This window comes from Lontra canadensis, unplaced genomic scaffold, assembly GCF_010015895.1.
Source record: "Lontra canadensis isolate GAN:19392208 unplaced genomic scaffold, GSC_riverotter_1.0 scaffold88, whole genome shotgun sequence".
Taxonomy (NCBI): domain Eukaryota; kingdom Metazoa; phylum Chordata; class Mammalia; order Carnivora; family Mustelidae; genus Lontra; species Lontra canadensis.
The window spans coordinates 4,176,083-4,201,452 of record NW_022631082.1 but is presented as its reverse complement, the minus strand read 5'-3'; the positions used below and the strand labels follow the sequence as shown (position 1 = coordinate 4,201,452).

At 44.6% G+C, this 25,370-nt stretch overlaps 1 protein-coding gene and 1 pseudogene across 1 annotated transcript; both read left to right on the top strand.

Moving 5' to 3' along the window:
• The first annotated feature begins 4,656 nt into the window (after positions 1–4,656).
• LOC116883038 overlaps positions 4,657–25,370 on the top strand; it is a 101,724-nt pseudogene continuing 81,010 nt past the window's right edge.
• LOC116883037 (zinc finger protein 558) lies at positions 9,666–20,480 on the top strand. The gene is made up of 6 exons (XM_032883904.1): positions 9,666–9,902; positions 10,361–10,449; positions 11,056–11,182; positions 16,457–16,552; positions 17,211–17,293; positions 18,024–20,480. Exons 1-6 carry the CDS (start codon positions 9,779–9,781, stop codon positions 18,804–18,806), a joined length of 1,302 nt encoding a protein of 433 aa, XP_032739795.1. The 5' UTR covers positions 9,666–9,778; the 3' UTR covers positions 18,807–20,480.

The following is a 25,370-nucleotide window of genomic DNA, read 5'->3' as shown; positions in this document are numbered from 1 at the left end:
GGCTGTGTAAACGTGGAGAAAAGATTGCAGAAAATTTTCTTGTGCATCCTGTTGCTAGTGCAGTCCAGAAGTACACTGAAGCCCCGCCTCCAGCCCCGCCCCCGGAGCTGATTTCCTCCCACAGTCCTGCCCGCCAAGCTTATTCGGGCCACATTCTTGCCCCTGGAATTAGTCTCCGCCCGCCATACCTCCCCTCGACTACGACCCCGCCCATTGCCACGCCCCAGAGCTTGTCACCGCCCACCTGCCCGCCCGCCCTCTCGCTGTTCTCGCCCACAGCCCCACCCCCAGACCTGGTCTCCGCCAAGATGCCTGGCACTGCCCACAGCCCCGCCCCTTAGGGCTGGTCTCCGTTCCTGGTGCTGACCCTGCCCGAAGCGGTGGGTCCCTCCCTCATTGAACAGAAATCCTGGCCGGAGGCTGCGATACGCGGCGGTCGACCCCGCCCGACCCAACTCAGAGCCCCTAAACTTCCTTCTCCGCGGCGGCTCCACAGAGACCGGAACTGGGGCGCGAGGCGGCCCGCCCGAGACCGGAAGCGGAAGCGTGGGGCGGTGCCGTGGAAGGAGCCTCGGGTGGTTGCTGCGTGGGGTGTGCGCTCTTCACCGGGGGACCAGCTTCACGTGGTATGTTTGGCCTCGGGGCGAGGGTCCGGACTCGGAGCGCGGCGGGCAGTCCGGGGCTTCCGGTAGGCGCCTAGGGAGGGGCACGGGCCGCGCGCATTCCCAGGCACGGGGTCTGGCGTCCCCGCGTCCCTCTGTCCCCAGCCAGAGTCCCATTTCCTCCCCTGGGCTGTTTCCTCAGGTCGGTCCCAAGCTGGTGTTCCTCCCAACTCCGGGCACCGTCGCCCCCCCCCACCTTTGAGGGGTGGTTTTGCCCCCGCAGGGGACTTTGAGCAATGTCTGGAGGCATTGTTTTGGTTGTACTAATGCGGGTGTGGGGAGGCGCAACTAGCTTCTAGCGGGTGGAGGCCGGGGATGCAGCTCAGCATCTTACAGTGCACGGAACAGCACCCCTCCCCCAAAAAACGATGCATAATCTGTAGTGCCGGGCTCGGGACTTCGTGCTGTAGGGCCCCAAAATCTCTGAAGTCCTGGGTCAACCGTGGAAATTGTTTCAAAGTCAGCTGAGTCACTTACCGCCCCCTAAGTGACAAGCCCGGTTTAAAGTGTCCGGAATCATTGAGCGCCTGGGTGGCTCAGTCGGTTAAGCATCAGACTCCCGGTTTTCACTCGGTCACAGGATCTCAGGGTCCTGGGATCCAGCAACCCTCTGGGCTCCTTGCTCAGCGTGGAATCTGCCTGAGATTCCTTCTCCCTCCCTCGCCCTCCCCTTCCTCTCCTCCTCCCCTCCTCTCTCTCAAATAAATAAATAAATAAAATCTTTTTTAAAAAATTAAAAAAAGATAAAGTATATATAGTCCCCACAAAATCTTGATCCAGCCAGATGAGTTGAGCAAGTCAAATGCACACACAGCATGATGCTGCTTTCTTCCACTTGGGGTGCAGATGGCTGGTGGGGAATCAGGTGAATCCAGTCACTGCCAACATTTACACTCTAAATAAATGAAAATAAAAAGACGGATGGGTGGTCCATTTATCCATGAACAATTACTCCCTATAAAAAGGCCTCAAAAACGATCTTTGTGTCTTTTTTTTTTCCCCCCAGAGAAGAAAAGCATCTCTTGAACTCGTTTGTGTTTAAAACCAGCTTCAAGGTCCACCAGCCTCACTGATCTGTGGATTTCTGTGACCAGGTGAGGACCATGAGGAACTTGTAACAGGTTCCAAAAGCCTCCACTGTGCAGATGAGCAAGAGTGAGGGTTTTTTTTTTTTTTCTTTAAAGATTTTATTTATTTATTTGCCAGACGGAGATCACAAGTAGGCAGAGAGGCAGGCAGAGAGAGAGAGGGGGAAGCAGGCTCCCCGCTGAGCAGAGAGCCCGATGCAGATGCAGGGCTCGATCCCAGGACCCTGGGATCACGACCTGAGCCGACCTGAACCGAAGGCAGGGGCTTTAACCCGCTGAGCCACCAGGCGCCCGAGTGAGGGTATCTTAAGAAAAATTATTTGTATGTTTGATGGATTATGTTCAAAGGAAAGATACTAAGGTGAGTGTGGTTATGTGTGTGGAAATAAGGCAATAAATACATTTATATGCAAACAAGGACACAGTAAACAAATATGTAAATCACTAAATGTGTGTAATGGTAGAGAAATACAGATTTTCTTGCATTCTGTCCTACTAAAAATTTCAGGATTTTATATGTAAGGATAAATGCATAAAACTTTTACATGTATATGTGATATTACAAGTCATCCCACTAAAGATTAGCAGGACTTCTCAGCAGCGTTCCCTAGACCCATTCAGTTTGAAATCTAAAGCCCTATCAATGCTCCACAAGGATTAAAAATATATGGACATCTGGGGGGAAAATTCTTTGAACTTCTTTCTGTTAGTAACAGAAATTTAAAATTGAATTGACCAGCAGTGGATTTTTTTTTTTTCATAATGAGATTTAACATTATTTAGAGGAATACCCAACAACTTGTGTGTTGAAGGTAGGGCACTTGTTTCCACAAAGACTGTCCTCTCTACCTTGTCTTCTGGCAGGAATTAACTTTATTTCTTAAAACTTTTCTGAGATAGGGGCGCCTGGGTGCCTCAGTGGGTTAAGCATCTGCCTTCGGCTCGGGTCATGATCACAGGGTCCTGGGATTGAGCCCCACATCGGCTCTCTGCTCAGGTGGGAGTCTGCTTCTCCCTTTCCCTCTGTGATCTCTCTCACTTGTGCTCTCTCTCAAATAAATAAATGAAATCTTCAAAAGAAAAAAAACTTTTCTGAAATAACAGTCTGGTGATTCATGTTACAGAGGATCCTGTTAAGTAGTCTTCTGTTGTTGGCTTTTACTAATTCCATGTATGGGTGCACGTGTGTCCCAATTTCATTCTAGATTTCCTGTAATGTTTTGGAAGAGAGTGTTTATTTGTCATGCAATAGATATTCTTTGAGAGCACAGTTTATGGCGAGCAACCCTCCTTGTTTATTTGAAACTGCGAGGCTTACCAGGACACAGGACTTTTAGTGTTCAAACCAGGACAGTTCTAGACAAACCAGCATGGCTCATGCTCTCTGTGAGCCAGGCCCTGGGCCGAATAACAGAGACCTGGGAGAGCCAAACTGACCTTGTTCTGCCTTCATGGAACTTAGATTCTAATAGGGAATTAGAATTAAATAGGGAATAAAATTACTTAACTTTTTAAATTTAATTCTGTGTTTTTTTTAGTATTCCAAGATTCATTGTTTATGCACCACTCCCAGTGCTCCATGCAATCCATGCCCTCCTTAATACCCACCACCAGGCTCACCCATCCCCTTACCCCCCCAAAACTCTCAATCAGTTTGTTTCTCAGAGTCCACAGTCTCTCATGGTTCATCTCCCCCTCCGATTTCCCCCAATTCACTTTTCCTTTCCTTCTCCTAATGTCCTTCATGTTATTCCTTATGCTCCATGAGTAAGTGAAACCATAGGATAATTAACTCTCTCTGCTTGACTTATTTCACTCAGCACAATCTCCTCCAGTCCCGTCCATGTTGATAACAAAGCATAATACTCAGTTGTGTATATGGACCATAACTTCTTTATCCATTTGTCTGTTGAAGGGCATCTTGGTTCTTTCCACAGTTTGGCGATTGTGGCCATTGCTGCTGTGAACATTGGGGTCCAGATGGCCCTTCTTTTCACTCCATCTGTATCTTTGGGGTAAATTCCCAGTAGTGCAATTGCCAGGTCAGAGGATAGCTCTATTTTTAATTTTTTGAGGAATCTCCACACTTTTCCAAAGTGGCTACACCAACTTGCATTCCCACCAACAGTGTAAGAGGGGTCCCCTTTCTCCACATCCTCTCCAACACTTATTGTTTACTGGCTTGTTGATTTTGGCCCTTCTAACTGGTGTAAGGTGATATTTCACTGTGGTTTTGATTTGAATTTCTCTGATGGCTAATGATGCTGAACATTTTTTCATGTGTTAGACATTTGTATGTCTTTGGAGAAGTGTCTGTTCATGTCTTATGCCCGTTTTTTTTTACATGATTATTTGTTTTGGGGTGTTGAGTTTGAAGAGTTCTTAATAGATCTTGGAAATCAGCCCTTTGTCTGTAGTATCATTTGCAAATATCTTCTTCCATTCCGTGGGTTGCCTCTTTGTTTTCTTAACTGTTTCTTTTGCTGTGCAGAAGCTTTTGATCCTGATGGAGTTCCAAAAGTCCACATTTTTTAATTTTACTTGTTTTTTTTTAAGATTTTATTTATTTATTAGAGAGAGCACAAGCAGGGTGACAGGCAGAGGGAGAAGCAGACTCCCCACTGAGCAGGAAGCCCAGTGTGGGGCTCGATCCTGGAACTCCAGGATCATGACTTGAGCCGAAGGCGGACCCTTAACCTACTGAGCCACCCAGGCCCCCAGGAATTGTGATTTTTTTTTTTTAAGATTTTTTATTTATTTATTTGACAGACAGAGATCATAGGTAGGCAGAGAGGCAGGCAGAGAGAGGAAGGGAAGCAGGCTCCCTGCTGAGCAGAGAGCCTGATGTGGGGCTCGATCCCAGGACCCTGGCATCATGACCTGAGCCGAAGGCAGAGGCTTTAACCCACTGAGCCACCCAGGCGCCCCAGGAATTGTGATTTTAAACAACTCATGACAGGAGTGATGTGGGAGCTTGGCACAGAGAACTCAGTCGAGGGAACAGGGAGGCCTTGAGAAGGGCTGACATTTACCTTCAGAGCTGAGGTTGGGGTCACATTTAGCTAGCTGTAGAGTTTTTGGAGCAAGGGAGTATTTTCAAGAGAGCATTTCAGGCGAAGGGAGTGGCATAAAGACAACCCCAAAGCAGGAGAGAGCCTTGTGTCCTCCATGAGCTGGGAAGACCAGAATGGCTGAGCCGAGACAGCAAAGTGGGGAGCACAGAGCAGGGCAGGCTGGACTGGGTCAGGTCTTAGATTGGACTCTGCTCTGGGACCAGTAGAGAGAGATGGTAGCGATGTGAGCACCGGGAGGATGTGATTCACCTTTGGTCAGTGCATGTGGATTAAAATGGACTTCAGGATTCAGAAGGAAGACTTCAGAGGCAAGACCGGGCATGGTAAGAGGAAGTTAAGGGACAAGGTGATGGTTCCCTAAGCCCCAGTGGTGGTTGTGGAGTAGGAAAGAAGTGGGAAGAGGAGACCCGGGAGTTCAGAACTGAGAAAATGCAACGATGCTTTCATTCGTGCTTGTGTTTGTTAGATGGTACCGGGTCCTTCCTCTGCCCCCAGCTCCTGTCCATGCGAACCTGCAGGCCTCCCCCCTCACCCAGGCCCATGCTTTCATCCTGCTTTGCCACTCATAGGCACCCCCCTCCGCATCCTGGAAGAAGTCAGGCCTGAGTAGTCCACAGCTGCCCTGTCTACTGCAGGAACCATGAGTCACCTGTAGCTATTTCAATGAAACCAATGAGAAACACGATCAAAATTTCATTTTTTTTTTTTTTTTCATTTGTCCTGGCCACATTTCAAGGGCTCAGTATCCACATGTGGCTGTGGCTACCAGCTGGACAGAGCAGAGTTAGAGGACATCTCTGGCATCCCAGAAAGTTCTGCTGGGCAGCACTGGCTCCAGGTGGCCCACCCTCTCCGACCTTCTTCTGGCACAGACATGCATCCATCTGCAGGCGTCACTGAATCTCTAAACTGAGCACAGACCCCCTCTGCCCTCCTGTGACATGTCACCTGCCAGAAGACCCTGATGGGGTCCTCGGAGCCTGAAAGTGCCCCAGGTAACCTGCTTAGCCTGCTTTTCCTTGGGGGCTCCGGGAAGGATCCCGGCCCTCTCATGGCTCAGCTCAGTGACGGGGCTCTTCCAAAGTGCAGATTGGGTCCCTGTTGGGGAGAAAGGAGACATCCTGCCCCTGCGGAAGGGAAGGAGGCTCCACAGCAGTTGTCTGTGGCTGCCCTAACAAATGACCGGAGACTTGGACAGCAACACGGATTTCTTCTCCCGTTCTGGAAGGCAGAAATCCTCAGTGGTCAGCAGGGCTGCATTCCTTCCAGAGGCTCTAGGGGAGACTCCTTTTCTGTGTCTTTTCCATCTTGATGGGTCCGTAATCAAAGGGTCAAGACTGATACAAAGCGAAATTCAAGCAAAGCTTTATTTCGCGCCAAGCATGGAGAATCAAAGCAACTGGTCGGAGCCGCCTCTTAAAGAGAGGGCGACCCCTCCTGGCCTTACTAACTTTTAAAGGGCAAGGGTCATGTGGTTGAGCCTGGCCACACACAGGTGACCGATGGGATTTTAACACACAGAGAAAGCTGCATAGTCATGCTAGGTCACACACAAGTGACCAGTTGAATCACAATTTACCCTATAGTAGATATTTGAATGAGCCTATCACCTTGGTCAGAATTGGCACCCAAAAGGCGGGGCCCACACTCCTTGGTAGCTAGGGAGACAGTATGCGCCCCCCACTGGTTGGATGTCTCCACCTGGCCTGACCCGCCCTTGTATTTGGGGGTTGTTACCTGGGACTGGTTTCCCGGACTTGCTTTTTAAGTCAGTCCCCTGGGGGAGGAGGGGAGCAGGGTCAGTTTAAGTTTTTCTGCATCAACAACAAAATCACTGATTAACTGGATGGAATCGCTCTGGCTAAGTAGGCCCTCACACTCTCACAGAGGCCGCCTGCGGGCCTTGGCTCAGGGCTCCTGCCTCTGTCTTCAGGGCGGGGCAGGGGGAGGTAGGTAGCAGCTTCCAGTCTCTTTCTCTGACTCCTACTTCCATCATCCCAGCTCCTTCTCTGACCTTACCATCTTACCTCCCTCTTGTAAGACCTCTTGTGATGACCTTGGGCTCACCCGGATAATTCTGGATACTGTCCGCATCTCGGGAGCCTTACCTTAATCACAGCTCCACAATCCCTTGTCTATGGAAGCTCACACTTTCACAGATTCTGAGGAGTGGAGTCTGGACACCTTTGGCACAGAGGCCCAGGAGGCAAAGAGGCCCTGAACTCTCTCTCCACCCGGCCCAAACTCTTAGTGTCCCAGGTTCCCCTCCCTGCTCACACTCAACAGCCTTTATTGCGTTGATCTGTTGGGTGCAGGGAGGACACACAGAGAGACCTCAAGAAGCTGGGTTGTATGTAGTTACATTTGATTCCCGAACTCCAGGGAAAGGAGGCATTCGTTCCCTTTTTATAAAAAGGAAACATCCCTTTTTATAGGGATGACACTGCTTTGAAACTTTTTTTTTCACTTAATTTTAATTTAATTTTAATTAAGTTTAAAATTTTTAAATTCACTGGGGCACCTGGGTGGCTCAGTGGGTTAAGCCTCTGCCTTCGGCTCAGGTAGTGATCTTAGGTTCCTCTGATCAAGCCCCGTGTCGGGCTCTCTGCTCAGCGGGGAGCCTGCTTCGTCCTCTCTCTGCCTGCCTCTCTGCCTACTTGTGATCTCTGTCAAATAAATAAATAAAAATTTAAAAAAAAAATTTTTTAATTCACTTAATTTTAATTTAATTTTTTTTTCACTTAAATTTATTGGCGATAAGAATGTCTATCAATACCTAGAGATCATCTGTTTCTTTTTTGGCTGGGAGAGTTTCTTCATTCTGTGGGTAGTCCCTAGTTCATTGAGCTGATTCCCTATTGATGGTCCTTTGATATTCTAAGTAAGGCTGGGGTGAATCATCACACCCTTGACCTTTAGTATTTGTGTCCTTGTCCTTTAGTATTTGTGTATCCTGGAGATAGGTTCCTAGATTGTGGTTGGCAGGGAGGGTGTAAATGTTGCTGCATTTTGCCTGCAGCTGGCAATTTTCCTTCCTTAGGAATTAGGTCCCAGCAGTGTATGAGCGTGCCTTTCCAGACAGGCTTGCCAAGAGGAGATGTGGTCCACTAGGTCTGTTGATCTGACAGGTTTAAAAAAAAAAAAAAAAAAAAGGTTATCTGTGTAGTTGCCTGGTGCATCTCTGTTATTATGAATAAGATATAAGATCACAGGAGGTTCCACCAAGGGTTGTGTCCTTGAAATGGTCGTGGAGAAAACCAGAGGGTCCTGGGCTGAGGAGGAAATGAGTCAGAGCGAGACCCTGTGCCTGTGATCAGAGAGCGAGGGGCTGGGTAGTAAAAGAGAGAAAACGGAAGATAGATTTGTTTCACTACTGAAAAACACTGCATCGGGTTTCCATAGTGTAAGAAAGCATCCATAGCGTGGTCGAGCTGGAAGGGCAGGGCAGGCATGAGACAGTCCGTTGTGCGCAGCTCCTCAAACATCAGGCAGGACAGAGCCCAGAACAGAGCAGCAGATGCTGGCCTGATACAGAACGGGGTCAGCTCCAAGTCTGTAACAGGAGGGAGGGCAGGAACTGTGGTGCATGCGGCCGCTGCGGAGGGGGGCCTACGCGAGCAGGTAGAGTTCCTCCCGTGAAGGTTACTCTGAGAAGTAGGAGGCAGGACCAGCTGCTGCAAGCGAGGGTGTGTTTGTTACCTGTTGTCCCCGACAGATTGTCCCAAACCTCATTGACTGAAGACAGTAATGATCATGTGTCATCTTTCATGGTTTTTGTGGTTGGGGAACTCAGAGCAGCTCAACTAGAAGGTTCTAGCTCAGGGACTTTGATGAGTTGCCGGCGGGATGTCCGCTGGGGCTGCAGCGATCCAAAGTCTTGCTGGGCGCTGAGGGTTCACTGCCAAGGCGGTTGGCTTCCAGGCCGGCACGCGGGTCCTGCTGTTGGACGGAGGCCTCAGTTCCTCTCCGAGTCACCTCCAGGGTACTCTTGTCACGTGGATCAGCCTGATGCAGGTGGGTATGGACACCAGGAGGCTTGGGTCACTGAGGACCATCTAGGAAGCTGGTTCCTCTGGAGGGAAAGAGAGGAGGGCGTGTGGGGTGTAAAGAGATGGGAGCAGGTGGGCGGGTGGGGAGCTGCACTGACCTGCAGGGTGCCGCGCAGGGTCAAGGGCTCTGCATGCTCGTGACCGTGTTGCCCTAGAGGTGGCGGCATCACGGCGCAGGCAGAGGTTTGGAATCACGCCTGGTGGGAGCGCTGCTGGGCAGGCGTGAGGGGGGGTGGAGAGATGAGGACGTGCGAAAGCGAGGGCTCGTGAAATCCAAGCTGGGGAAGCGGGACGTGAGGACAGGGCTTGCCTGAGGAAGCAGGAGAGCGGCTGGACCGAGTCCTTTGTGTGGTAGAGAGACACGGAGTGCACGAGGGCGCCGTCTGGGAGGCTGGGTTCAGAGAGACATTTCTGAGCTGCTGTTCTAGATGGTGGAACAGGGTTGGTGAAGACAGGGTCTAGGGTGGTGCCGATGGAAGGTGCGGCCAACGTGGATGGAGGCAAACTCGCAACACGGTGAGGGTCATCCGCACGCCCTCTGACATCATCTGACAGTGGTGGGACTGGCGGGGGAAGGACTGATGGGAGGCAGGTGCCAGCGTGTCCAGCTGGTAAAGGGTCGTAGCTGGGACTGTGTGTGTGACAAGCACTTGGATGGGGAGAACGTGCCCTGAGACTCGGTGAGCCTGAGGATTCCAGTGGGGGCGGCGCAGGCCCGTGCTGGTCGTACCGGTTAGGACAGAAGAGGACAAGTTTTGCCTTCACATGCCCTGCGTTCATTCATCACCTTCTGAGCAAAGTAAAGACCCAGGACTAGAGACCCCACGTGCGCTTCGAAGGAGGACACGGTGGGCAGGCTGCGACAGGTCCGTCCTCAGTAGCCTGGGGAGGGAGAGAGGCTGTGAATGCTCCTGTTTCCCCGTTTCTTCCAGAACCTGGCCTGCGTACGCAGTGGGGACGGGAGGAGGAGCGTCCGGGTTCTCTGTCTGAGTCCCAGGATGGCAGCCATGGTTCTCTCCCCCACCTGCGGTAAGTTGGGGGGTCCCCAGAGTCGAAGCATTAAAGGCCCCTGCACCACAGAGCGGGAGTCACAGGGACCCCATGTGGTTCTTGGGATTTGGGGTGTTACTGGTTTGGGCGACTGTGGTGATGTCACCTGTGTGGTGAATATGGGAGAGTTTTTGAATTATGCCTCAAATTCTTTCTGTAAACTTGATAAAACAATAGTGCTAGCCCTTGAACTTCAGTTTCCTCCACTGTGAAAGGAGAACTATCACCTTTCCCTCCAGTGCAGTAAGAGTCTTGGCCTTGGTGAGACAGGGCTCTGCTCTGGCCTCCTGTGAAAGCTGTGTATGCACGTGTGTGTGTGCGTGTGCGCGCGCGTTGGGGTATGGTCAGTTACAGGTAGGTGTATGAAGCCCCCACACTGGTGAGTGCTAGAATACAGAGCCATCCCTACCTCCTCGGACTCACTTCTTCTTCTCCAGCTCAGCCTTCCCTGTTCTCAGCCTCTCCTCAAAAAGGATGCACAGAGGAGGAAGGGTCGGTGCATGGCTTCCCGACAAGCTGGTTACCGGTGAGTCAGACACCCCTTTTTCCAAATCACTATTCCCTTGATCAGCAGTCGGATTATCTCTCAGTGACCTGGAGCCCCACAGCCAAACCAGGCCTCGGACGGCGCAGGGTCTCCGGGCATCTGATGGGGGTGAGGGGCTGCCCAGCCAGCGGCCGTGTTTGTCAACATTTTCTACGCAGCAAAGCTTCCTCCAGGGTCACTGGCTACGTCATGTTCCACTGAGAATTTTAAGGGGAAGGTAAACTCAAGTGTCCTAGACTCAAGTGATTGATGGGGGCTGTGAGGAAATCACTCATTCATTTACCAGGTATTTCTCTGGTATCTGCCATGTCCCGGGCCTGTGCTCAACCCCGAGACAGAGGGAGATAAGACTGCAGGATTTCACAGTCTCCCTGGAATAAGGGAATTAGAAGTACATTTCACCTTGGCAGTGGGCGTCAGTAGACAGGGGAGGAGCACTGCAGGCTGAGCCCAGAAGCAGTGGAGAGCACAGCTCGGAACCCTGCCCGTCTATCTTAAGCTTGGGGTTCCCGGTTTCTGTTCCTGTCGCCTTATCGCTTGGTGGGGGTAGTCCTTGGCTAAGCCTTGATTCTTATGACGGCTCAGGACTTGGTGACCTTCGAGGATGTGGCCGTGGAGTTCACGCAGGAGGAGTGGGAGCTGCTGGACCCCTCTCAGAGAACACTGTACAGAGACGTGATGCGGGAGACCTGCAGGAACCTGGCCTCCCTGGGTAAGCCCCGCCTCAGCCCTGCATTTATTAAATGACTGAGGTGACAAGACTTCCTTTTGTCCTTTTTTTTTTTTTAATTGTCATAACATTCCCATACCATAAAATTCGCCATTGTAACTATTCTAAAGCGTACAGCGCAGCAGCTTTTGCTACATTGGCGTTGCCCTGCAGCTAGAACACTGTCCAAATGGGGAACAGTGTCATCCCCTCTCAGCCCCGCCCCCGGAAGTGCTCAGTACCCGGTGCCTTTCTCCCTGCCCCCCGCCAGCAGCCACTAGTTTGCCTCCTGTTTCTGTGGCCGTGCCTGTTGAGAACGGTTCACATCATCGGCGTTCCCCAAGATCTGATCTCTTTTGTCTGGCTTCTTGCTTTCGGGCAGCACAGTCGTTAAAGGTCCAGCTATGGCGTGGCCTCTACCAGCTCGTTATTCCTCGTCGTGACTGAATCACATGCACATTTTTAAAATTCATTCATTGGTTGATAAACATTTGGTGGTTTCGCACTGACCAGCTATTGCAAACAGTGCTGCTGTGAGTATTTGTGTCCAGGCTGTCCTTTCCACGTGTTTCTGCTTTTGCTGGGGATGTGTCTGGGAGGAGAAGGCTGAGTCACGTGTTACCACGTTTAGCCTTTTGGGGAGCTGCGCACCATTTTCCACGGCAGCTGCACGGAGGTGTGAGGGCTCTCTTTTCCCCGCATCCCCCCCAACATTTGTTTTTCTGGGTGTAGCCATCCCCATGGTTACGAAGGGGGATTCCGTGGTTGTTTTGATTTGCATTTCCCTCATCACTAATGACGTTGAGCACTTTTTCACGAAGTAGTCGGCGGTTTGTAAATCTTCTGTGGAGAAGTGTCTGTTCAAGCCCATTTGAAATTCGGTTGTTTATCTTTTGTTCTTGGACTATAAAGATTGGTCATATATCGTGAACACTGATTCTTTATCCAAAATATGACTTAAAAATAATTTCTCCCATGTGGTGGTATATTTTGATTTTCTTGATAGTGTCCTTTGACACACCAGAGTTCTTTATAGTTAAAAGTCTGTTTCTGGATTTATGTGTCTTTCCCACCCACCCCACCCCCGCCTTTGCTTGTTTGTTTTGTTTCTTAAATTCCACATATGAGTGAAATCATATTTTTCCAAAGAAGACATCCAGATGGCCAACAGACCCATGAAAAAGTGCTCAGCATCACTTATCATCAGGGAAACACACATCAAAACCACAGTGAGGTACGACCACACACCTGTCAGAAGGGCTAAAATCAACAACACAAGAATCAGGTGTTTGTGAGGACGTGGAGAAAGGGGAACCATCTTGCTCTGTTGGTGGGAAGGCAAACTGGTATACCCACTCTGGAAAACAGGATGGAGATTCCTCTACCCTATGACTCAACAGTATTTATCCAGAGGTTACAAAATTTCTGCTTCAGAGGGACACCTGCACCCCAGTGCTGATAGCAGCAATGTCCACTTCTGTAGGAGACTGTTCTTTCCCCATTGAATTGTTTTTTATTCCCTTGTCAGAAATTGACCACAGATGTATGGGTTTACACTCACTCAGTCCTGTTCCATTGATCGCTGTGTCACTTCTTGTGCTGGTGCTGCGGCATCTAGTACTCCAGCTTTGACCTAAGTTTTTGTTTGTTTGTGTTTGTTTTTTAAATATTTTATTTATTTATCTGTCAGAGAGAGAGAGAGGGAGAGAGTGAGCACAGGCAGACAGAATGGCAGGCAGAGGCAGAGGGAGAAGCAGGCTCCCTGACAAGCAAGGAGCCCGATTGACCTAAGTTTGGATGTCAGGAATTGTGAGAATTCCTATTTTATTCCTTTTCAAGACTCCTCTGTTTGAGATCCTTGGCAAATCCACATGAATTTTAGGGTCAAGTTTGTCCATTTATGCAAGTAAGAGCTGTTGGAGTTTTGGTGCTGATTGCGCTGAATCAGTATATCACTTTGGTTAGTATTGTCACCTTAACAATATCAAGTTTTCCAAGACACATCTTTCGGTCACTAATTTTTTTTTTGATTCTATTATATTCAGAGAAAATACTTTCTATGATTTCACTGCTTTTAAATTTATTCAAACTCATTTTACGGCCTAACATAGGGTCTGTCTGATCTGGAGAACGTCCCATATGTGTATGGATGAATGTGTGTTCTGTGGTGGAGCGGAGTATTTTATATGTCTGTTAGGTCTGGTGAGTTTGTAGGATTATTTAAGTCCTCCTTTTCCTTATTAACCTTCTAACTAGTTGTTCTACGCATTGTTCAAAGTAGGATGTTCAAGTCTGCGACTATTACAGAACTCTCCATTTCTTTCTCCCTTCAATTCTGTCAGTTTGAAATCTAGTATTGTAGAATTTTGTTTTTATTGGTCTGTAATTGTTACATTTTCTGGATGAATTACCTTTTTGTCATTAAAGAATATCTTTGTGTCTCGTAACAGTTTTTATCTTAACGTCTGTTTTCCCTGAAATTAATGTAGCTACATTATCTTTTGGTTGCTCTCTGCATGGAATATATCTTTCCATCTGTTGACTTTCAGCCTCTTAGTGTGTTTGGATGTAAATTGAGTCTTTCATGGATAGCATATAATTGGATATTTCTTATCTATTCTGCCAAAATCTGCCTTTTATTTGGACAGATTAATCCATCTACATTTAAGGTAATTACTGATAAAGACCCACGTACGCCATTTTGTTATTTTCTACATGTCTTATACCATTTTTGTTCCTTAGTTCTTTCATTATTATTTTTGTGTTAGATGTTTTCTAGGGGACCATTTGGATTCCCTGTCATTTCTTTTTGTGTTTTAGTTATTTTTTTTCATGGTTGTCTTGGAGAACTGCAATTAACATTTTAACTTATAGCAGTCTGTTTCAGTTTAGTATCAACTTTGTGTCAACAGCATACAAAATTTTTGCACTTGTGTGGGTGTGTGCACACACACACTCCCTTTATATTGCTTTGTCACAAATTGCATGTTTGTGCCTTCTGTGCCCATTAACATAGATTCATAATTATGGGCTTAGGCATTTCTCTTGTAAGTCATGTAAGAAAAAGAAGAGAATTTCAAACCAAAAATATAATTATTCTTGGTTTATGTATTTTCATTTATCTGATTCTCTGTTTCTTTGTGTGATTTGAGTTAATATCCATTATCCTTTCATTTCAGCCTGAAAGCCTCCCATTAGCATTTCTTGTAGGATAGATGTGCTAGTGATCTCTGTATCTCAGTTTAGCCTACTTGAGGTTTCTTAAACTTCTTGGTTGTGTCCATTTGTGTTTTTCATCAGTTTTTTTGGAAGTTTTTGGCCATTATTTCTTCAAATATTCTTTCTACCTCATTCTCTTCTCCACTTAAGGAACTCCCATGATGTGTCTCTTGGTGTGTTTGATGGTATCCCACAGGTCTTTAGGGCTCTGTTCATGGTTTTTTTGTGTGTGTGTTTTTTTGTTTGTTTGTTTGTTTTTCATTTTTTTTTCTTTCTCTTCTTCCAGTGAGGTAGTAGAAATTGTCCTGTCTTCATGCTTATTGATTCTTTCTTCTTCCTGCCAATATCTGCCATTCGACAGCTCTTCTGACTTTTTTTCATTTCGGTTTTTGTACTTTCCAACTCCAAAATTTCTATGTAGGTTCTTTTTGTAATTTCTGTTTTTTTAACATGTGTTCTATTTCATGAGAATTCATCCTTATGGTTTCCTTTATTCTTTGTACACAGTTTTCTTTTCGTCTTTGAGCATACTTTAAAATAGTTGATTTAAATTCCTTGACTACTAAGTCTAACAGCCGGGCTTCCTCAGAGAGGAATTTTTTTTTTTTTTCCTGTAATGGGCCACATATTTATTTCTTTTCCTGCCTCAAAATATTGTTGTTGCAAAATGGACATTTGGAACATTATTGTATGGCAATTCTGGAATCAGGTTTTTCCCCATCACTAAAATTTGTTGTTGTTGCTTGTTGTATGTATGTTTAGTGATACTCCTGAACTAATTTTGTAATGTCCGTACTTGTCATGTGTGGTCCCAGAAGACTATTACATAAACTTCATGGTTAAAGATTTTTTTAAAGGCTTGGAACAAAAAGTAAAAACCTGTTGTCTCTGCAGATGTGTTCCGTGTGTGTGTATAGGAACATACCTTCAAATCAGCAGGCACTTTACAACTCTGCCATTAATCTTCACTTTCTGCTTGTGCAGAACTTAAAGGTCAGCCAAAGCTGAGGACTTAGTGCTATTTCAGGTCTTTTCTGAGCATGTGCCCAATCCTAGCCTTCTAGATTCAAAGAAATGGGAGGGCAACTTTTTGGGGTGGGGGGGCAACTTTTAAAAATTCCCCCAAACATCTTATTCCATACTTTTCTTCCCAAGTTTCTTGGGCAGTCTTTTGTTTTCCTGTAATATTTCATAGGCCTCAGGCAGTGGTGGCTAATATATTTTCCTTGAAATGTATTCAGTACATCCCCACTGAGTACCCAGCTCAGCCCTTGGAGAATTTGAGATTAGATAAATAAAGGCAAGCCCTTGGAGCCAAACCTTCAGAAAGATCAAAACAACCACAGAACTTTGAGAATAAGGTCCATCCTGCTCACTCTGGTACTAGGAATGTGGGCTCTCATCTTCAAGGTCACAGCCAAAGCAGAGGATAGAGGATGAGACAAGAGTCAGTGAAAATGTCAGCTGGTTGTTGTCCTTGAATAAACAATTTCCAAGTTGCTATGAACTTTTGATAAGTTTCCAAAGTTCTGATAAAGTTGATTCTGATGGTTTTCCCCAGTTTATTCACTGTTTTTTTAGAGTTATGGGCTTTTGGTTCAATATCCCTCAGTTTTCACTATTGTCTCTTCTCACCAGTCTTTCTGAAGCACTTCTGTGTCCCTGGGTCTGTGATGGGTTTAGGAATACAGTGATGAATGAGACAGATGTGGTCCCCACCCTCATGGAACTTTCTGTCTGATGCCTTCCCTGTGAACTGAATAGCTGTTCCTTACCCTGACTTTACATTCTCCATGGTTAAAAGCTTTAGAGCTTCTAAAGTATGTATGTAAACTTGGACATGGACTTTGGGACAGTGTATGTCCTGTCACTTGGGTATTGGGTGTGCTTGAATTTTTGTTTCTTGGGAGTAACTATATTCATTACAATTTATGTGTAGTTATTCCACTGCTGCAAAAGCCATACTTGATCATCTTCAGAATTGTCGGCTCCAGTTTCATGAGGTTGCTTGTCACCTGTACAGTCACCCAACATCTTCTGTCTTTTCTCTGTGAATAGGGTATCACGTTGATAAACCCAGTCTGATCTCCCAGTTGGAACAAGAAGACAAGGTGGTGACGGAGGAGCGGGGAATCCTCCCAGGCTCCTGTCCAGGTGAGCATCAGGTGGAAGGGTGGAGACGAGTCATTTTGAGGAATAGCTCTGGTCGGTGATTTGGGGCATGGGAGTATTACATTTAGGAAATGTCAAACAGGGAAGTTTATACAATGTCTTTTTCTCTGACAAAGATGGTCAAGAACATTTGGTATGAGCTTCCTTGTATACATTCTTTCTTTCCTTTTTGCCTTTTGTTAAGTATCCCATACATTATTACCTTGGAGTCGGAGGGGGGAAAAAAGACACATTTTCATTTTTTTTTTTAATTAAAGTGTAATTACATACAATGTTACATTAGTTTCAGATGTACAGTGTCATGATTTGACAAGTTTCTTAAGATGTACTATGCTTACCACAGGTATAGCTACCATCTGTCACCATACAATGCTATAATAGTCCTTTTCCTTTTTAAATAAATCGCATATGAGCACTTTCTTCAATGCCTTCTACTTTGCATTCCTGATAATCCCTTCTTCTTAAATCTCTGATCAGTCTTAGTCCTTTTAGAATCATTTTTTGAATACCTACAATTTTCATACTCCTTGCCCTTTCATGGCAAAATGCTGATCCCTCAGAGTCTGCATTTACTCATATGTGCACTTTACTATTTCTTTTCTCCATCAACTTAAATTTCTTTTCATTTTTTTTCCCCCAGATTTGGACACAGTACTTAAAGCCAAATGGTTAACTCCCAAGAAACATGATTTTAGAAAAGAACATTCCAGTGGTATAAAAGCGGTAAGACTAATATGGCTGATTTCTGGGTTGTTTTTTTTTTTTTTGCACAGTAGGAGAGTAAGTTAGAAAAGTCGCAAAGTAAACAGAGTCATTAAAAGAAAGTCATTTACATCATGGGAAATTGTGTCTCGGGAGAGATTTCTGTGAAAAGCTGTGAATTTGGGGAAAACTGTAAGTTAGCTCCAAACTTGTTTCTTCACTGGGAGTTTCTACAAGTAAATATTTTCTTAAATGTGACCAGAATATTGGCTGTTGAAATACAAAGTGGTTCAGGCGCCTGGGTGGCTCAGTGGGTTAAAGTCTCTGCCTTCGGCTCAGGTCATGATCCCAGGGTCCTGGGATCGAGCCCCGCATCGGGCTCTCTACTCAGCAGGGAGCCTGCTTCCACCTCTCTCTCTATTTGCCTGTCTCTCTGCCTGCTTGTGATCTCTGCCTGTCAAATAAATAAATAAAATCTTTAAAAAAGAAAAAAGAAATACAAAGTGGTTTATCAGAGTTTATCAGAAGATGCTCTGTGAATAATGATAAGGAATTGTGGCAAAGCATCCATCTTTTGTAATTTTTAAAAGCTCAGACCAGGCAGAAGCCATATATAAGCATGAAAAATAGCCAAAACATCAATTGTAATAATATATCAGAATTCCTGGGAAAGAGAGTTCATATGCATAAAAATTCATTGAACATTAAAAATACTATAAATTACAGTTATGATTCATCTCTCAATTAACAGGAAAGAAATCACCTTGGAGTGAAACTCAACGAATGTAACCAGTGCTTTAAAGTCTTCAGCACAAAATCTAACCTCACTCAGCACAAGAGAATTCATACTGGAGAAAAACCCTATGACTGTAATCAGTGTGGCAAATCCTTCAGCAGTAGATCTTACCTTACTATTCATAAGAGAATACATAATGGAGAGAAACCCTATGAATGCAATGACTGTGGGAAAGCCTTCAATGATCCCTCTTCCCTTAGACTGCACGTGAGAATTCACACTGGAGAAAAACCCTATGAATGTAATCAGTGTTTTCATGTTTTTCGCACTAGTTGCAACCTCAAAAGCCACAAGAGAATTCATACAAGAGAGAATCACCATGAATGTAATCAGTGTGGCAAGGCCTTCAGCACAAGGTCCTCCCTTACTGGACACAATAGTATTCATACAGGGGAGAAACCTTATGAGTGCCACGATTGTGGGAAGACCTTTAGGAAGAGCTCATATCTGACACAGCATATGAGAACTCATACTGGAGAAAAACCCTATGAGTGTAATCAGTGTGGAAAATCCTTCAGCAGTAGCTTTTCTCTTACTGTGCACAAGAGAATCCATACTGGGGAGAAACCCTATGAATGCAGTAACTGTGGGAAAGCATTTAATAATCTCTCAGCTGTTAAGAAACACGTGAGAACTCACACTGGAGAAAAACCCTACGAATGTAATCATTGTGGAAAATCTTTCACCACTAACTCTTACCTTTCCGTGCACAAGAGAATACATAATAGGTGGATATGAATACAATAACTAGGAAAGCATTCATTGATTTCTTAATTCTCAGACAACTGATGGGAACTCACTAGATGTATGAGTTAGCTGTTGCTGCGTAACAAATTTCCCTCCGAAGCACAGTGGCTTCAGACAACGTACGTTAATTATCTCAGTTTCTGTAGGTCAGGGATTTGGAAACGGCTTAGCTATGTAGTTCTGGCTCAGGATCTATCATGAGGTGAGGCCAAGATGTGAGCTGGAGCAATGCTCATCTGAGTCTTTACTGCTGAAGAATCTTCTTCCAAAATGGCTAGCTCACATGTCTGGCACATTAATGCCAGTTGTTGGCAGGGAACCTTCATTACCTCACTCTCCACAGGGCTATAAGTATCTTCATGATGCAGCAGCAGGTTCCTCCCAAAGCATTTGATCTATGGGAGTGCTAATGCAGAAGCCACATTGTCTTTTTCGACCTAGCCTCCGAAGAATCTGTTATCACTTCTTCCAGACTGTATTGCTCACACAGTGTGGGAAGAAACTACACAGGTTATGTATAGTAGCAGACAGATCATAAGGAACCATCTGAGAAGCTTGCCATGAAATCAGTGAGGAAAAGCCTTTAGCGGATTCTCGTGCTTTTAACCTAGTCTATATGAAGTAGCCTTTAATAAGTCATGTTAATTCACTCTGGAGAGAAACGTCATGCGTGCAATCTTTGTGGTAAGCTTGCAACTCAGACTCACCCCAACGTCCACAAAAGATTACTTGCGGGGAGAAACCTGAAGAAGACCGTAGCTGTAGGAAAGCCTTCGTGCTATTTCTAGGGAGTCATGCAACAGTTCAGACTAAGGAGAAAACCTTACGAATATCATCAGAATGCAGAAACCTTCATGGACTCCCATCACTGAGAGCACATGTGAGAAATCACTACTGAGGAATATTCATAGAAAGAATGTGGAAAACCCTTCAGCACAAGTGTTCGCATTACCGAGCAAAAGATGGGGAGAGATTCTGAACACAGTTACTGTGGGAAAGCCTTGAATGTCCTCTCAGTTTCTAAGAAGCATGAGGATTTATCCCGGAGAGAGAGTCCTGTTGAATGTCATCAGTCCTGCAAAGTCATTTTTCCACATTCCTTAGGAAGCTCAGAATTCCCTGCAGACACTTGTGCATATAAAGACCAAGGGAATGCCTTGACTAATACCTCCTACATTAGGAAAAATACCAAGTTTTCTCTGGATGCAGAAGTTGTGAGTGTATTAATTTTGAAAAATCTTTTAGTGATTCTTTGTTGATTTGTGAGAACCTACATTGGAGGCAAACCCTAGAAAAGTAATCAGTAGGAGGATGCCTCAGCTCTTTACTGAGGGGCCACAAAATCAACTGGGAATGGAAAGAATAGTGAGTATGGGATTGCCTCTATCAGTGTCTCATCCTAAGACTGGGCCACTAATTCATTAGTTTTTAGTCTTTTGTTTTAGTATAAACATATATCTATAGCTGTACCCTAAAATAAACCTTAAGTTATGTCCCATAGTTTTGTATGTAATATGTTTGCTATAATTTACTCTTTAAAAATATTAGTACAGAGCATATCCAGAAAGGCATTTCTGGGTATCTCCTGAGTAAATTCTTTTCTCGTAGTGGAAATTAAACTATATTTACTGTGTACTTTTCATAGTTTAAAGGCATTATTGTCAAGTAAGTAAGTGGAGTTGATGATGCTGATTCTTTTTTTACCTTTTTACCCTAGTATGGCATTTTGTTTAGCTTCTTTCCCAATGTCCATTGTCCCCTGCTTATTTACTTTAAAAAATGTTTTTATTGTTGTTCAAGTTATCAATGAGCAGGATTGAAAATAATCTATAAGGCTTCTTTGAAGCCCAGAGGGGTATTGCCTTACTCTCCTGACCATATAGAAGTAGGTAGAAGTCACTGGGGAGAACATCATTTGGCTTGTTTGCCTCATCTATATCCTGTTCATCTTGCCCGTTCTTTCTCTTGGAAATGGACTCAAGGCCAAGAGTTGGAAGAGCTATATTTTTATCATAATTACAAAAACCACAGTGCAGCACAAAATTACAATGATATGGGCATCTCCAGAACTTCTGATTGGCAGTATCTGCTCTGGACTGCTTGTTCCCAGACTTGTCCTTATATGATTAAAAGTAACCTCTAACTGGTTGAAGCCAAAGTCCTTTTTTTAGTTTGTTTTTGAAGTGATGTTCTGTTCCTGTCCAGCTAAATGCAATATCTAACTGGTAAGCCTATTAGTTGGTCACATTTTATTAGTGTTTCATGTTTCTTTGAAAATAATGTTTATTCTCTTAAGTTTTAGGTGTAGAGTATGTACCCATAAACTCAAGCTAATTGTGTTTTCAGATATAGTATGTACTTTGAGATTTCTGTCCTCAAATTTATTTAGTGATAGATATGTATTAAAGTCTTGTGCTGTGGGTATGGATTAACACTTTTTTGTCATTTCTGTCATTTTTTTTAATGTATTTTGATGTACAAGCACATTCAGGATTAGGTTTTTTCTTGTGAATTGTTCCTTATGTTGGGATCATTTTTTTATACTGGATTATTTCAGTACATTAATAAATGACTGAACACTTACATAGCCCTTCCTATAGATGAGGCACTCTTCTGAGGATATTACTGAGTACTCAATGTAAGCTTAAGGAAATATGTACTGTTACTGTCCTCATTTTACAGTAGAGAAAACTAACATGGTAGTTTGCCTGTTACTTGCCTGAGCTCCCTGGCTAGTAAATGGTAGAGCCTGGATTTGAACCCAGACAGTCCATGTTCTTAACCACTAGTCTATCTATTGAGTATAATGTATATGTCAGGTACTGTTTAAGACACTGGTGTTCATAGCAATATGTGAAACTCAAGTTTTGCTATTGAAGCACTTACATTCTAATGGGGGAAAGACAGATTATGAAAAAATCAAAACGTGCTATTTTGAGTGTTGAGCAGAAAAACAAAGCATTATAAAATAGTTAAAGGGGATTGGGATCTTTCCATTGTATAGGCATAGAAAGGGAAAACCTCTTAGTTAAAGGACGCTTGAGCAGAGACCCTAATGAGTTGAGAAGGTGAGTCATGATCTTGTGTGACTTCACCTTCTTTCATCCTTCTGATTTCATGCCCAGGCTCCCCATTGACCAAACCCAGCCAGAGACCTAAGGCGAGGAAGCCCATTGATGCAGCTCATATTGATTAACGTTACTAGGTTGAGCAAGGTAGAGAAAGTGGGTCCATTGGGGCAAATGGAAGCTATCCAGAACTGTTCACCCCTTCTGCTTCTCAGTCTACTTTTGTCAGTCATCTGGGCAGAAAGTTCTTATCTCTGAATTCTGTCAGCTACCATACTGTCTTGGACATTGTCAAAGCACTGATGCTCCCACCTATCGTCTAGAACAGTCGCCTTCACAAGTGTTCATATAAGATGGGTTGTGGGCTCTTGGAAGGAAAGCACAAAAATCACCTAAAAGCCCTAGTTTCCAGAGAGGGAACACTTTTCCCAGCAAAGTAAGGGTCCCATTGAGCCTTGTGATTGCTATGAGACCAGCACCTGAGGAAAAAATTCACCCTAGCTTCTGCACAGGTGGTCCTGTGCCAGAGGATGTGGGGTTTCTGTTCTACAGTGAGGGCAGAGAAGACATTTGGCACTCAGGTAATCCTTTGGGATGTCTCTCTCCCCAATTTTGTTGATAAATGTAGCAGCTATATCCTGAAAAGGGCATGTTGACCAGGTGTTCAAAATCCTCAGAGGTGAGGATCTGGATCATCCTTCCAAGTAAGCCTCCTTGTCCAGCAGAGGTTGTAGTCAAGGGTGTAGGGAATCTAGGATGGGATAGTAGAAGTGTGGTGATTAAGTATCAGTTGCAAGGTGCCTGGGTGGCTCAGTTGGTTGAGGACCTGCCTAACTCTTGGTTTCAGCTCAGGTCATGATCTCAGGGTGGTGATATCAAGCCCCCACGCTGGGCTCTGCCCTCAGCATGGAGTCGGTTTGTCTCTTGCCTTACCCCCTGCATCTCCTCCAACTTGTACTGGCTCTCTCTCCCTCTTTCTCTCTCAAATCGTTAAAAAAAACAACAAAGTATCAGTTGCAACACCATGAAAAGCTGCTTTTGAGAGCTGTCTATAATTTGTTCTACTGTGCTTCATCTTGAAAGTTTGCATCCGAGATGCAGAAACTAAGATGACCAACCAGAATCTTGTGTGCATTTACTTTTAAGAAGCTAGTGTATCCAAGTGGCGTAAGTGTTGGGCCATAATGGTGACAGTGATATATTTCTCAGATTCTTTCAGGACTAAGTTACTCATTCCTCCAGCTGCTGGAAGCGTTCTAACGGCTTGTCCTGCCATTCTGTTTGGAATTCTCTTGGGCCAAAGGAAAGCGCCACACCTACGTTTATGTCCACCCTCAAGGGGCAACCCAATTCCAATGACTAGTTCATACGAGGCATACAAATGCCCATTTCCTTTGCCTCAATTTGTGACACCCCTGAAGGGCTACCCCAGCTCTAGAACTTCCCAGGGGATCAAATGTTACCTCTGTTTTTAACTTTACTAGAGTTCAGTCTCTTATTCTGCCCAATCTTGTTTCTCTCCTTTAGACATGGTTACCTCAAATAAATGACAGACTTTTTGTCCTAAAGTTTTATTTCTTCATCTGTAAAATAGAAACAATGAAATGCCTACTTTGTAGATTTGTATTAAGGATTCAGTTAGTTAACATATATATGGCATTTATGAGACTTCTGGTGTATAGGAAACATTTTATTTTCTATTATAAGTTAATTAAAATTTGCTGTAGGAATATACTGAGCAAGATAAGCCACACAAAGAGTAAATATTATATGAATCTATTTGTATTAATTTTAAGAACAGCAAAAAAAAAAAACTGATAGGAAAAAAATCAGAGTATTGGTTGCATCTAAACTCAGGTTGTGGAGGTGAGGGATAAGGAGCAGGGATTGACTGAAATGTGACATGAGGGAACTTTATGGGGTGAAGAGAATATTCTGCCTCTCAAAAGAAGTATAGGTTACCTAAGTGTATGCATTTGTCACAACACATTATACACTCAAGATATGTATATTGCATTGCATGTAACTTATACCTCAGTTTGATTTATTTTGCTAAGGGAAAGCAGCCAAATATGAAAAACCATTTATTCCATGATTCCATTGTATGGCATTTGAGAAAAGACAAAACTCTAGGGAAGGACAACAAATCAATGATGTTCAGGGGCAAGGAGTAAGAAAAGGGGATGGTTGCAAAGGGGCAGCGCAAAGGAATTTGGGAGTGACGGAATTGTTCTCTTGTGACTGTTGATTGATACACAACTCTATGCACTTGGCAAAACCTACAGAAATGTACACCATGAAGAGTGGATATTACTGTAAGTTAAAAAAAAAATAATAATCTGCCAGGTAGCAGAGGGAATGCAAAATAGACTAAACTGTAATGAATAACATAACCACAAGGAAGGAAACCAAATTTACTTTGGAAAGCTGTATTTTGACCAGATATGTAAGACTGACTACAAAAAGAATAGTCCAGAAATCCTTCACTTCAGTTCAAAAATTTGTTTCTTACAATGTTGTGAATTAGTGATTGCAAAACTTTTATGTGTATACTAGGGTTGAACAAGTAAACATGTAGCTCATGAAAGCTTCTCACTGTCCAAGAGAAATTTTACAAACAAGAAGAGAGAGAAGACTAAAACACTGTGGTGTTGGATTGGATTGGAGTTGGAAGTAGATAGTATGAATTCATGCTTTTTGATGGATGGATAGTGTGTGTGTGTGTGTGTGTGTGTGCGCGCGCGCGCGCATGTGCGTGCGCACGTGCATAGGCTAGGACACATTCTTATATTCCAAGACCTCTCAGTTCAGAAGGCCCAGTAGCAATGGCAGTCCAGTAGGAATGAGAACACTTACTGCCTACCCAGATCTAGGTTTCTAAAATACTATTCTTGAAGAAGAAGAAGAACCAGGGCTTTTTGGAGAAATGGGGGCTGTTATAGGGAACATAGAACCTCATCCTGAAATACCTTGAGTTTTTCCTAATGGAAAATAAAGACTGACCAAGAAGAAGCCCCAAAAATCTGCTTAAAAATTTCCCATAGGTCCTTAAATAATACCTAAGCTAGGCATGTGCAGGGGAAGACACTAGGAGGCTTCGAAGAGAGTAGCTATTGAAAGCTGAAGGTTGTGCAGAGATTTCAGAGATCACACATGCCAGGAGTTGGAGGTTGGTTTTTGGACTCCTCTGGAGAGGAATGAGCCTGGTAAAATACATGCATATATAATGGGTTTCAATTAATGTCCCTAGAAATGTCACACCTTGAGACTCAGTACCACGAACTACCAGTAAGGACTGCATCTTAGAAGTCAGGGCAAAAATGGAATATATCTATGCTTTTAGAGGCTAAAACAGCCTTTATAGACTCAAGGTCATCTATTAATACTATAACTTCCTGCCATAACAAAACCTAATCTTCAGAGGAAGGTACAATTGTCGCGGCCGGCGCGACAAATCAACCAGGGTCGAGAGGGTAAGAGGATGCTG